The sequence below is a fragment of the Adiantum capillus-veneris genome, chromosome 1, assembly GCF_014529385.1.
Source record: "Adiantum capillus-veneris isolate H3 chromosome 1, ASM1452938v2, whole genome shotgun sequence".
In the NCBI taxonomy this organism is placed as follows: domain Eukaryota; kingdom Viridiplantae; phylum Streptophyta; class Polypodiopsida; order Polypodiales; family Pteridaceae; genus Adiantum; species Adiantum capillus-veneris.
The window spans coordinates 149,709,483-149,724,122 of record NC_140931.1 but is presented as its reverse complement, the minus strand read 5'-3'; the positions used below and the strand labels follow the sequence as shown (position 1 = coordinate 149,724,122).

General features: G+C 45.0%; 1 protein-coding gene across 1 annotated transcript; it reads right to left on the bottom strand.

The window, feature by feature from the left end:
* Positions 1 to 5,105: 5,105 nt before the first annotated feature.
* Positions 5,106 to 6,854, bottom strand: LOC147465791 (pentatricopeptide repeat-containing protein At5g16860-like). Its single transcript, XM_086499335.1, has one exon. It carries the CDS (start codon positions 6,852 to 6,854, stop codon positions 5,106 to 5,108), a length of 1,749 nt encoding a protein of 582 aa, XP_086355461.1.
* Between the last annotated feature and the right edge of the window lie 7,786 nt (positions 6,855 to 14,640).

Sequence of the window (14,640 nt, the reverse complement as noted above, 5' to 3'; positions counted from 1 at the left end):
ATGCATCAATCCGATGCTTGCACATGCAACCTATAGCTCAATGTAGTTCTACCAAAAAACACGTACAAAAGCAGTATCCAAAACCTATACTAAAGCAAGCAGAAGCCACACATAAGCAAGAGCAAAGAGATAATGTAAACACACGTGGTATCACTATAAGCAAGTAACACCAAAACTCGGGATAAACATCTCTCACAAGAGTATAACACAGATAACCATATGCATAAGTAGAGAGCAAACGGGATGCTCACTACGTATCCCACAAATTTGTGTGCTAAATTTGACAATTGCAAGTGACATGTACTTGTAGAACCAAACTCTATGACTATGTGTGTACTTGTAGCCACAATGTGCATACAACAATGTCACTCTTACAAGAGTGGATACAAGACATAAATCCGTGTCTGAAGCTGAAAAAACCTATCAAAGTGAGAGTCAAAACTCAATCACTATCACACTCGACCAACATATTATACGATAGTAAATCTGTAGATACATATGTTATGGCAAGAATCTGGAAAAAATTAGACAAAGTTTTCTCTATAATCTGAGTAAAATCTCAAATAAATATATGCCAATCAAATAGGTAACCAAAAATGCATAAACAAAGCCAAGTAGGTTACACACATAAACAGAGACTCGGTCTCTCATCCACAAATGTCATACACCAAGTCAAAACCGATTGTAAGGCTCTTGAAAATGCAATCAAGAGAAGTAGGACGACCTATGGGTGGGACCAAAATGCTTAAAATGTGTCCAAGAGAAACCATCTCATGCACAAATCCACATAGGGAATACATAGACCAAAACCACGGCAAACTAACTCACTCCCATACGAGTAGATCTCTGGACAACTCCACCCATCTGAAACACATGTACACCTGTGAATCTATCACTTGCAAGTTGTAACTAGCTCAAGCTATATTCGCATATACATCCATAGCAAAAATAACACAAAGCATGCTAGTAACACTCTATGGGAGTCCACAGAGAGAATACACAAGCATAAACCCAATGTCGTGTTTGCACTATCAAAAGTGTTGCGAGAAATCTATCTACGAGTAGAAAGTGAGAGAAAAATGCACAAGCCTTCTCAAGTACTTTCTTCTAAATTTTGATATTTACTTCTTTTTTTTAAAGCCAGTATGATAAAATTCAAAGTGAATAATATGTGGACTGTTGATGAGGATTCTGGTTTTAACAAGATGATTGTCCTATCTACATCTATATGCTCTTGCTCTCAAATCACATCATCCATGGTGAACAACGCGCCTTAAGGATGGCTTATGCTGACACTACACTAGCGTTTATGAACTTGCCCCCTACAACATACTGCAAGCATGAGAAATTGGTATTATCACGAAAACACACATGGTGCTGCCAATTTTATTGGCATTGTAATCCATTTACCTTATAACCTTTGGAGCTGCTCAAATTAATCCAACTCCCCATCACCAATATATGTTTACTAGGGATGTTGACATGGTTCGTAGGGGCTTGGGTTGTTTTCACTTCAATGTCTTATCAATAGATATTTGAGGCCTCTTGGGAGTGTTTCTCTCCAATGTGAAGAAATTCTCCTCTGAGAGGCCAGATTAGTAGCAGAAAAATTCATCTCAGGATATTGCACCTAGTAGTCATCGTACTCTAATAGACCACCCTCCCCTTTAGGTGCCACATAGTAGTCATTGTACTCTAATAGACCACCCTCCCCTTTAGGTGCCACAGGGTACCATGGGATCAACAATCCTTGTTGAAAGGCGAGTGTGTCGAGTAATTGAGGTTGTTGATCGGTAAAAACTAATCTTGGAATGTCGAGATTAGTAGGAGAAAAATTAATCTCGAGACGTCCACCTCCTCTCATATCTAGAACTCAAATCTCCACCCCTAACACCTTAAGCAACACGCCCATGCATTTTGCTTGGAATAGATGTAAGCACGTCCAATTAACAACCGAAAAAAACCAATCTCGAGATCTTGAGATTAGCTTTTATCCCAGATAATCAACGAACTGAGATTAAGATTAAGCTACGAGGCATTTAGGATCCAAGCATAGATGACCTCATTTGGAGTCTTAATAATTGATTGTCCTACAATGAAGCCAACCATCAAGGTTTTTCATCATCATAATTTTTATTAATGAACATTTGCGTCATCCACAGCTTGTCTTTAAGAATATGTTCTTTGAATAAAAGCGCCTCCTTTGATGAGTTCTTGGGTAGCAAAGACAATTAGGCACTCTTCTTCGACGAATCCCATCCTCATGGGTGCTAGGGTAGAGGAGCCATATTAGAAACACAAAGCTGAAAAATAGTAGTTTTGGGGGGATTTTGCATCTATAATCATTTTTGGGATTTGGAAATTGCATTAGATTCCTCATAAAAAGGACCATTAAATGATGCCAAGATTCATGTTTTCATATTTTGTCTCAATGGTCTATGCAATGCCATTATCAAAGTACATTAGACTTGAGTGACTACATGCGTTCAACCTCGGCACTAAGTAACACCATGCATTTAATGAGGGATGGTGAAGGGATCAACGGTTGACATTCACGGGCGGCATCCTGAGGCGAACTAAACCTAGGTAGCGCAAAAATCAAGGCAGTACGGAGACTCCGCCACCCCCCTACGACCCAGGATTTGAACACAAACTCATTCATAGTGTTTCATGTCGCATGAGCTAACCACCTCACCCGCGTGAACATCGTGCTCACCCCGCCCCTGTTTTTATGCCTTCAAGCCTTAGTTTTGTGCATGGACTTTTCGGGCCGCCCATCCCCTCACCCGTTAGTCCCGAGGTGCATTCAGCACATTCCATTGAGCAAAGACCTCGAGACTTGCATTTGTTAAGTGCAATGCATCTGGAGGAAGACTCTCATTCCTCATATGCTGAAAACAGCCCAAAGCGACCTGGCCTTGCCCTGTTGTCATCTTGTGTAGCCATGTGCTCCAAGAGACCGCATCCTACTAGAGATGATACTCGCCAAGAGCTTGTGCTCTCAAAAGTGCACTGCACTTGTGATTCTAGTGGGCTTGGTATCTTGACAAGAAATAGGCAAGGGCTGGCCATTTAAGCTCTAGCACTTCCCTAGAATCCATTATTGCAGGAGATGGCCAACAAAGGCAGGGTGAAGAAGCTCTGTGCAGTGTTCAGTGAATGCAGGATTGAGGGTCTTCACGAGATGTAGTCTCTTTGACAACATGCATAGAATGATACCCACAGACCTTTGTTTGACAACTCGCATAGGATGATACCCACAGACCTTTGTTTGACAACTCGCATAGAACGATATGCGCAGCAAAGGCTGATCAAAGATGCTCTGGATTGTTTTAGACGGATGCAATAGGAGGGGCTGTTGAAAGAAGAGGTCGGGCTTCAATGTCGAATACCAACTACATGAATTCTCACCCATGTCAAGGTCATGCGTAAGGCTACAAGCCTTCAAGGTGCAAGCATAGGTGATTGCATTTGGAGAAAGGTCTTCCCTTTGCATCTGATGAAAACAGCCCGGAGCTTCCTTGCCAAAGCCATGTTGGGCATGAACATATTTCTGCAATCAACGTTGTTGAAAAAATGACATTTTACGCACAGATTTTACCAAGAACTTCGTGTGCTTTTGTAAGGGCCCCACAGTTGACATATATATCAACCAAAGCATTGCCAAGCAAGTGTTTCTTGTGAACTCTTTCACCCATGTGAAGGTCTTGCGTAAGGCCACAAGCCACAGACCTTCAAGGTGCAAGTATAGGTGATTGCGGCGCCCTTTTTGCATCTGGTCAAAACGGCCCTGAGCTTCCTTGCCACAATCATGTTGGACATATCCTGCAATCAATATGCTCCAAGAGAAGACATCTCAGAGAGGATGCCCACCAAGAACTTTTGCTGCTTACCTGAGGGCACCACACTTGACAAACATATTGATAAAAGCACCACCAAGCACGACATTTGTCAGCCCCAGACTATCAATCTCATTGTGAATTCTCTCAGCCATGTGAAGGTCTTGTGTACTGCCACAGGCTTTCAAGGTGGAAACATATGTGAATGCATTTGGAAACAGGCCTTCCCTTCGCATCTGGTTAAAACAGCCCATAGATGTTGGCAATATCCTGCAATCAACATGTTCCAAGCAATGACAACCCATAGAGGATACCCACAAGAATTTCAAACTTTCATGAGAGCACCACACTTGGCATTCATATCAGCCAAAGCACCACCGAGCACAGCATCCTTCTCCAACAGCCCTAGACTAGCAATCTCATAGTGAATTCTCTCACGCATGTCAACGCCTTACGTAAGGCCAAGGGCCTTGAAGGCATAGGTAGTTGCACCTGGAGAGAGGCCTTCCCTTCACATCTGGTGAAACCAGCACAGTGTTTCCTTGCCACAGTTATGTTGGGCATATCCTGCAATCAAGACGCTCTAGTGATGGTATTCTCGACATATATCCTACTGACTTGGTAAATTTCCTTCTTCTGCACAGGCTTTTAGTCTGGTCAGGGAAGAGAAACTTGTTGCTTTTGACTCTGCATCATGCTCTTCTTGTCTATGCTTGACTTGTGTTCTTAATATTTCAGCTTCCCTTGATTTGTTAGTGGAAAACTGAGAAAACAAATTGAATGGGCAAAAGTCGAGACAAGGAAGTGTGTGCGCACGCGCACACGCATGTGTGTGTGCCTGTGTGTGTGTGTGTGTGTGTGTGTGTGTGTGTGTGTGTGTGTGTGGAGGATATTACTAAAAAGAAATTGTGTGTGTGGAGGAGTTGCTTGTCCATGACGAGTTGAGATGTTGCTGCTGCTGCATAGAGGAGAAAAGCATCAATGAGTTGCTGTGGCTGTGTTTTTGCTGCTGCTGGTTTGCGTTTCCCATAACTATGCCCCAAATATATAATTTGCTTGAATAGAGATTCCTTACCTTTTGACACCAGCAACATGGCACCGTAACAAGCAGGTCATGTTAGCACACATGTATTTCATTGCTGTATCTCTATAGAAACCACTAACTGATCAACTGATGATCCATCTGAACAAAATCATAATTTGACTGCAATTTGGATGACGATGTTACAGATCTCTAGCCTCTTTTTGCTCCCAACATTGATGCAATCAAGAATCTGCTTCCCTTTGCATGCAAGCAGTCGCATATAAATTGCTCATGCAAATATACGCAATATCACGTTCTAAATCTAGGTGTACTGCATGCCCAAAGGCCCAACTGCCAACCTCTACGTTTACCCATTTTTGACAAGCACCCAACAAACCTAACCACAAAAGAGAACAATCACAGGGTGGCACCTTCTCAATCATGCTCACTGCCTTGTTGAACTGCCCTGCACAGCCAAAAAGATCAACCATACAAATGAGGTGTTCTAAACTCGGGATGATGTGATAGACTGTGGTCATGATATCAAAAAATGCTTGTCCTTCGGCCACTAGACCTGTATGACTGCACGCAGTCAGCATAGCAGCAAATGCGATTTCATCTGGCTTTATATGCTCTTTTAACATTCGAGTGTATGCATTAAAGACCTTGTTTACATCACCCAGTTGAGCATATCCGGCCATCAAGGCAGTCCATGAGACAACGTCACGTCGTGGGAGCTCGTCCAGCAACCATGCTGCTTTGGCCAGCATGCCACAATTGGCATACATATCCACCAATGCATTGCCAAGCACAATATTATTGTCCAACAACCTCTGCTGCCTGATTTCACTATGAATCTCTTCGCCCTTCTGCAGAGCTCCTATGCTGCCACATGCTTTTAGTAGGCATACATAAGTAATTGCATTTGGAGAAAGGCCCTCACCTTGCATGTCTTTCAAGCACTCCAAAGCTTCCTCATCAAGTTCATGTTGAGCATACCCTGCTATAAGTGTAGTCCAAGAAGCTACATCCCGCATTGGAAGCTCATTCAGCACTTGCCGTGCCCTTTCAAGAGCCCCACACTTGGCATACATATCCACCAGCGCATTGCCAAGCAATTTGCTTCTATCCACCAGCCTCCACCTACTCACCTCAGCGTGTATCTCTTCACCCTTGCCAAACGATCCTATGTTGCCTAAAGCTTTCAAAACACAAGCAAAAGTGACCGCATCCGGGAGTAGACCCTCTTCCCTCAGCATGTCATAACAATCTACAACTGCAACGAAGAAACCATAATGGGCATACCCTGTCATCAGTGCAGTCCATGAAGTGACATCTCTTTCTGAAAGCTTGTCAAAGACTTCTTGTGCTTTTGCAAGTGCACCACACTTCGCATACATATCCACCAATGCAGTGCCAAGCACAATATCTCTCTCCAAAAACCTCCGTCGGGCCACTTCTGCATGTATTTCTTCACCTCTCTCTGCTGCTCCTAGGCTGCCACAAGCTTTCAGGATGCAAGCAAAAGTGATTGCATCTGGGAAAATGCCTTCATCTTGCATTCTTTCAAAGCAGAGTAAGGCTTCAAAACCAAGGCCTTCACGTGCATATCCAGCAAGCAGAGCATTGCATGATGCTACATCCCAAGTTGGAAGCTCATCAAACACTTCCTGCGCCTTAGCAAGAGTGCCACACTTGGCATACATGTGGACTAAGGCAGTGCCCACATAGAGGTCTTTGTTGAGCAACCCTCTCTTGAGTACATGAGCATGTAATCGGCTGGCTTTGGTCAGGTTTTTGTGCTTGCCACAAGCCTTGATAGATTCGAAGAGAGCAGAGAGGTTTTGGAACTCTGGGTCTTCCGCATGTCTTGCCACGTTCTCGTGTCTTGCAGCCACATCTGCAAATCGAGCTCCATCTCTCAAAGTCCTGCTTCTGAGGAAGGACGGTGTTGAGCATTGAAGGCAGCGCTTAGACTGCCCATGTTGCATATTGCCCACTGGGTTCGCTTTTCCACCTGGTACAAACCTGTGTGGAGTTCACACACCATCATAAGATCGCTTCCCACGTGCAAGCAACATACTGGTAATGATTCATGAAGTTTCACATTTGATAGCTCTCTCATCTAATAAACCACCTCCAAACTCAAATTCAGGGAATGTGTGTGTGTGTGTGTGTGTGTGTGTGTGAGAGAGAGAGAGAGGGAGAGAGAATATAACAAGGGAACAATATGCCAACGCTTCTATTCGATCATTACAACTTACAGTACAAAAGGTTAGTGGAAGGTAATTAAGGATTGTCGATACTCGATTGACCTTCATTGGAGCCTACTTCAGAAGCACTACAAGAACCTTACTCCATATCATTAGGAAATACAAGTTGTACATGTTGACGTTTGGACTCTTTGAACATGAATTTTGCCAGGTTGTCGCGTCGATCCAAACCATTGCCTAGCATGCTAACTTCTTCACATGCTTCACCTTGCCCCCGTGCAATGGTCTCAAAGGTTTTCATTGGCCGTACTTCTTGGAGCTCACACAAAGAGCTTCTTGGACTGCACAAGGTCTCATCTTCCAATTGCAGTACTCTGAGATCTATTTCTGCTTCATTCTGTGAGTGTGCGAATGCAGTGCGTGTATGGAGAGTGCAAAGGGGGAGAGAGAGAGAGAGAGAGAGAGAGAGAGAGAGAGAGAGAGAGAGAGAGCACGACACATAATGTGGGTGGAGCTCCCAAATCTCACTGTACGAAGATTATGTGAGAATGAGTGAGAGCTCTTTATTCTTTGTATGTATAAAGAATAAGGAGATAAATGTGGACGGCTGCCAGACACGGGCAAAGCACGGTGAGGCACACCGTCTTTACCTAACATTCTCCCACTAAAGGCTGTGTGCCGATAAGTGGCGAGAAGACTAGCCTACAACTAGTATATATAAGAGGTGAAAGAAGACGGCTATCAACCTATGTCCACTGGCTCACTCCAAACATGCTCTAGTGTAGATGCAACATGCATACTACTAGGGCTAGAGCCATGATGACACTCTTCATGCAGGTATCGAGTGATGACCTGCATGGCTCCACAAAGCACAATGCCAGTGTCAGTCATCTCACGACTGACAACTCCCACTGCAAATGCATCAACCACATCAGCAAGATCAGGTCTCGAGATCGAAAGGTCACACATGAGAGACCCAAAAACCGATGAAACATGCACTATGTGTGCCAACCTATCTTTGTCAACAACCTCAGTGCCATATGCATCCTCATCAGGAACCACCTGACTATGCATCACCGTGTCAGCTTGTCTGGCAAAGGCATATCTGCTGAGAATGACTGCAAAAGCAAAAATCAACACCACTGCAATCACACATAGCTATTTGAAGGACACGGTCGCCCTCAAACGTATCAGACACATCATAGAACAATGCATCGGTCTCTAGTTCAAGTGATGTCATCTCAACTGATGACTGACCAAGCTGTGCATCCCCAGAGATACCACTGTCTGCGTGAACATCACCACAAGACAAATGCACAACCTTCTCTCCATGCAGCACATCGGCAAAAGAGACAGCCTCGTCTCTCGCTCCAAATATGGCTGCAAATACACAAAGACTATACCGCCTCTTGTGTCAGAAATATGCAAAGGGTATACTAGACCACTCATAGCACCTCTGGCTATCACCAGTGATCCCCTATGCATCTAAAATGATCGCTCTCTAAGCAGTACACAATGTTCGCTACTCTGCAATTGACTCACTGAAATGAGACTCTGATTGAGTCTTGGTATATAACGTACATCTCCTAGCATAAGCAATGCACCGCTAGGTAAGGACATGCATACATCTCCAGCACCCTCTATGTCATATGTTGAACCATCAACAAACTGCACATAACCAAGTCTCCCGCTAGAGAAAGAGCAAAATAAATCATGACGTGGCGTCACGTGAAAAACTGCATGCTCATCTAGTAGGAAACGCGTAGACAATGTGCTATCCCAAGACACAAAGTAGTCTGAAGGCAAGCTAAACTCAAAAGTAACATGCCCGTCACATGCATACTCTCTAGCATCTGTCCTCATAGTAGCACCATGCATATGCCTCTTCTGTTGCCTCATACGCCTAAAGCAATGGCGCCTAATATGCCCATCGTGGCCGCAGTGCCAATATGTCCATCATGGCCGCAGTGCCAATACATCCATCATGGCCGCAGTGAGCGAGAACCGCCTCTAATCTGAAGCGCCCCCATATCCATGCCAAAACTATGACAAACAATGCTCAAGATCATAAGACTCTCCCACCCGAGCGCCAACCATTGTCTCAAGCAAAGAAGGTGAGCGAACGATCAAGCTCACTAGCCTATGCAATAGGTATACATTTCTGGCAAAATTTTGCCAGAGTCTCCCTTGTAACTGGAGCAAAAACTCAGCAGTAAATCGCACTGGAGATAACAACAAATGCCCAAATGGCCAATCCGGAAATGTACTCGTTCCGAATCACATCATAAAGTCATACACAGAGCCAAACCGCTCTAGCCAAAGTATCACTCAACGGTGCCACAAATGACATACATATGTGAGTGAAAAACTACTGCCAAAATGTGTCAATGAATGAACAATGTGCCAAAAAACCGTAGCATACACAACTCCTCACTCCTACGAGAGTGGGTACAAGAACACCAAACTGTGTCCAAACTGACAAAACCTATCAATGTGAGAGCCAAGCTCGATCACAAACTATGGCGAGTAAACTCTAGCCACTATCCCACAAAAGCATACACAAATCAAAAGCTCAAGACACATGCTGTGTCGAAACCGGTATGCAAGCCAAAACACTGCAGAAGATGTCCTCAATTGCAAATGGCAACACCTGTGGGAGTACTAGACTCAACATATAGCTGGGAGTCAAAACTGGACGCTCCAAATGGTCGAGTACTCACAGCTCAAGACCAAAAATGCAAAGCGAAACACGCTCGCGATGCACCACCCAAAAGGAAAAACACTGCACGCAAATCCTGAGTTCTACAAGCAATCGCAATCTCGATCACACCAACGATGCGCATAAAACTGTTGAGAAAATTTCGCCAGAGTTTCGTCAACAAAACATCTACAAAACCAGTAACCAAAGTGACTGCACGCTCAAAACCATGAGCAACCAAAGCACATCAAACCGCACTCCAAATGCATGCACCAATCTCCACACTTTGCATACATCATTGCAAACACCTGCAAATCTAGTACACAAATACTTGCTCTACCTGTGACTGCCAAAAATTATGCTCGAGGTATACATTGCCGAGCTCAAACTGCAATCACATGAGTCTCCCTGAGCATCAAACCACATAAATCGTACATCGTATCCTCCCACCTATGAGCAAACTTGCAACCAATACCACTCTCACATCAGAGAGCAAACCATGTGTGGAATCCTCGACATACAATAAACAGCTGCTGCTGCTGCAAAAATTTCAGAGGTCAGAATCAGTCCAAATGGACATCAACATTGCGTACGGAGCGTGCCAAAACCTCAGGTTACACCCTAACCTTGCATAAATCGCATTCTGTATACAAAAGTTATGCAAAGAACACTATTTTGGAGCCCGAAAAATGACCTGTGGAAATGAAAATCTGCATTCTTCCTGCAAGTATGGCTGCAAAAAAGCATACACACTTGCAATACACCCTCCTCTCAAGCTTGGGAATGTCCCTCAAGCTTCCACGAGCACAATCCGGTAGTTGCTCACCGATCTCAAGCTTCAACCGAAAGCGAGCTCACCATAGCCAAAAGCTCACTTCTTTATAGCACTCCGTCTGTCGCGAAGCTAAAGCTCTGATACCAGTTGTGAGTGCGCGAATGCAGTGCGTGTACGGAGAGTGCGAAGGGGAGAGAGAGAGAGAGAGAGAGAGAGAGAGAGAGAGAGAGAGAGAGAGAGAGAGAGAGAGAGAGCACGACATAGGATGTGGGTGGAGCTCCCAAATCTCACTGTATGATCAGCACTATGTGAGAATGAGTGAGAGCTCCTTATTCTTTGTATGTATAAAGAATAAGGAGATAAATGTGGATGGCGGGACACTAGCCGACAGACACGGACAAAGCACAATGAGGCGCACCGCCTTTACCTAACACGTTCACCCAATCCATATCAAATGAATCACCCTGCTCTATACAAATGTTGTGTAACACAAGGCAAGCTGCAACCATTGATGGCACATTTCGCAAGTCCATGTCGCATCTCTTTAAGAAAATGAAAAGGCAGGCCTTTAATGTTCCAAATGCCCTCTCCACAGGCATTCTGGTGCTTGATTGGATAAAATTCCAATGGTATTTAAGGCGAGACAAACCATCTTTGCTACCTTCGAATGGTACTAACATGTAGGGACGTGGTGGATATGCACAATCCCCCAAAAGGAAATAACGTCCCAAACGCTCTGCCTCGCAAAGCTTGCCAATCTCGCTTCAACTAAAATTAACAGAGTCATGAGCCCACCCTACATCATAGTCCCATATGGCACAATTTGCAGCAATTGTACACTATAGAAGAACGGAATAAAAACCCTTACGATTGAAGTAGTCTGCATGATTTTCTTTGGGGGCGATGATCGGAATATGGGATCCATCGACAGCACCCACAATGAATGGGATGCCGCGTATTTTTTTTGAACTCTTCAGCTTGTTGAACCATTCTTGACTCTGAAGGACATCTTAGTACATATCATGCAAACCACATGCCCTCATTGCTTGACAAAACTCGAGCACTATCTCACAGGCTGTGCTCTTGGCACAAGAGTATAAATCTGCTAGAACTTCTAGATTTGTACCAGAGGATAGCCGATGAAGAGCCAAGCACACTCAATCTTCCAAAGTGGTTGCACGTCGCAAGGAAGTGTTGCATTAAGGGTGCAACTCTAACACATAAGTGTAGAAATGTTTTTTGTGCTTACCCTCAATCAAGACTTGAACATTTTTTATGAGTATGAACCCACCATGCATTTTTTATAGAATTGTAGAGGCCTTGGAACTGCCCAGTACGCTCGCTTACGATGCCCCTCGATTCGATTAATAGTGGGTTGCGCTGAGACACTTTGAATGGTTGCCTCGACAAACTGAAGCCATGCTTGCGCTATTTCCTCGTCACTGTCAACATCCACGTTCATTACTTCCATCAAAAGGGATTGATACATCGTCGCACATAGCATGGTGGAGGGGCTGCACAATTTGGGCCTATTCAAAGACAAAGGATTTTGCAACGAGGGAACATGAGAGAAATAACACACTATTGGAGCATGGGAATGTGCAACTCATACTGCTACAGTTGACACTTCACATTGAGCAAGGATACATGATACAAAAGACTATCTCATATAGGGTACCCAAAGGGAGAATTAGGCTAAAATAAATATGATCACACATTCTTATCACGATGCATCCAACCCTTACATATTTTCAGCCATAGCTTTGAAGACATCCAATCGTTCCTCCTCTAATGCTTCATTCTCGTTGCAGAGGTCTTCAAATGTGCCAACATATGTGCTCCTCTGTCAGCCAACTTTGTGAGAGCTTCATCTAGTGCCACCTTTTCTCGAGGGGCGCTGGTCATATTGAGCGTTGATACTGCAGAGGAATGATTTTAGTTGCTTTCCTTAGCTTGTCCATTTACTAGAATAGAGTCATTTTGAGAATCTTTGTGAACTCGCGTGGCTAATGCAAACTACATGGGCTCTATTATGCATGTAATCATCGATGACATCAAACCATTTACAAGTGTACTTTCTATCATTGCATGAAATCGCATTGTATGCTTTATCCTCCTTGTATTGAGTGTACACTCTTTGCCACTTTTTGCGGCAGCTTTCTCCATCTTTATCAAAGTCACTGTATAAGGACGCTAACCGGGAAGCCACCTTACTCCATAGATCTAGACCTTGTTTTTGGGGCTTATTAAATTCATCATTCATACTTCCCCTAACATGCACTAGCTCATCAACCCAATAGTCCTTCCAAATGGATTTTTCCTTGCACTCACCATCTTCCAAGTCCACCTTGGTGGCTTTGGTTTTGGCCACCTTGGATTTCTTGGATGTCATCGTAGTCCCTTTGACACTTCCTCCCCTCTTTTTACCCTTAGACAACTTTATTTTCAACGTAGGGGCCACATTAGGGTCACCACCCTCAATTGTAGAAAGTAAAACAACATGATTAGGGCTTATGTAAGTAGCCAAGGGTTTCACCAATGAGATTTGCACACGATGACCAGAATCCAAAGTTGCATGGGTGACATTCGAGCAAAGGGACTAGGAATAGGACTAGGCAATGCAAGCATCACCGTGAAATTATGAGAAGGGGTATGGTATTGACAAGGGGATGCAACGGGTTGGAAGGGGGAAAAGCATTGCCCTTGCAGAGGACTTGCAGAGAACTGAGCTTCAGGCTGAGGGCGGCGTCAAGTCTACCGGATGAGAGCGCTGAGTCGGCTACTGCTCCAATGCGAGCGTCAGCTACGTCTACAGCTCATTACCGAGATTGATAGCAAAGCTTATCACGTGATTGATGCCAACACTGATTGCGGAGGGTTAGCAAGCAAAATCTGCTCGTTTGAAGCATAATAATTACTGCAAGCCAATGCACGAGGTGAGGGAATTGAGACAGCTGCCAGCCTCAATACTTCACAGATGTGCACAGCCCTGGCAGACAGCAAGGACTCATGGATGGAACAAGCAGCAGCGAACCCTTGAAGGCACAATGGAGAGAGAAGCTTGTAGCATTAAGCGCTCGAGTGCATGGGCTTTTTAAAGGGTGCCAAGTCTTAGGCTGGTTTACAAGCTGCGGTGGAAGAAGACGAAGTGCTGCAGCTTCCGCCGGGTGCCACATTCACACGATGCGGCAGGAGAGGATCGTGTCAGGCCGAGTCACTAGCTTTTCAAAATTTCTAATTGGACATGCTCGGGTGCAGCGCCTACGTGGCCCAATATATTCCTTCTTCCGGGTACAGGAATTTTATTTCCGAGGGGGGGGGGGGGGGGGGGGGGGGGGGGGGGGGGGGGGGGGGGGGGGGGGGGGGTCGCCTATTTTTTGCTGGGCTCGGAAGATAACTCACTTTTCGCACGCCAACCAGCTGCTGCCACACAGACTAGACGCCCCTTTTGTATGTTCTTCCGCCGGCCTTTGTGAACCCAGCCTTAGCGAGTTGGCGGGAGTATCCAGAGGTGCATTCTGATTGACTGCCCCTGGATGAGCAAGAGCACAGGCGGGGTGGGGAGTCCGGAACAAGAGGAAGGGTCATTGGGCGTGACTCAGCATGCCAACAGGGCAGCTAGCATAGCTGGGCTCAATGCAGTGTGAACCATCAATTCTCTAGCGCCTCTTTGGATTGGATGATGGCTCTTAAAGTGCCCCAGATTTGTGAAGTCTGAACAGGGCCCAAATTTTTGATTGAGGATATAATTTTCGAGCGCTCCCTCCAGCGTGGTGGAGGGACTCGGTTGCCAGCGTGGCGAGCCTGTGGGCCCCTTGTCAAATACTTTGATTTGTGGGATAACGCCCGCCAAAAAGATGCCCTGCCTTTTTTTCTAACCTCCTCTCTGTCCGTTAGACCCCTGTCACACTGGCACGGGCGTCCATCTCCATTTTTGAGGTGTGGCCTACCATTTCATGTCACATTAGAAAATGAAGCTTCAGCGGAACGCAGTTTGCAGAGAATCGGTAATAGCCAGCGGCAAAGCATCCACACTCCATGCTGAGCGTCAGACTTCGAGGCAAGTATACGCTCTTCCCGCGTGCGCTTTT

What these genes read in the sequence shown, in the direction of transcription:
- LOC147465791 (XM_086499335.1), bottom strand. Translation starts at nt 6,854, where the DNA reads ATGCAACATGGGCAGTCTAAGCGCTGCCTTCAATGCTCAACACCGTCC.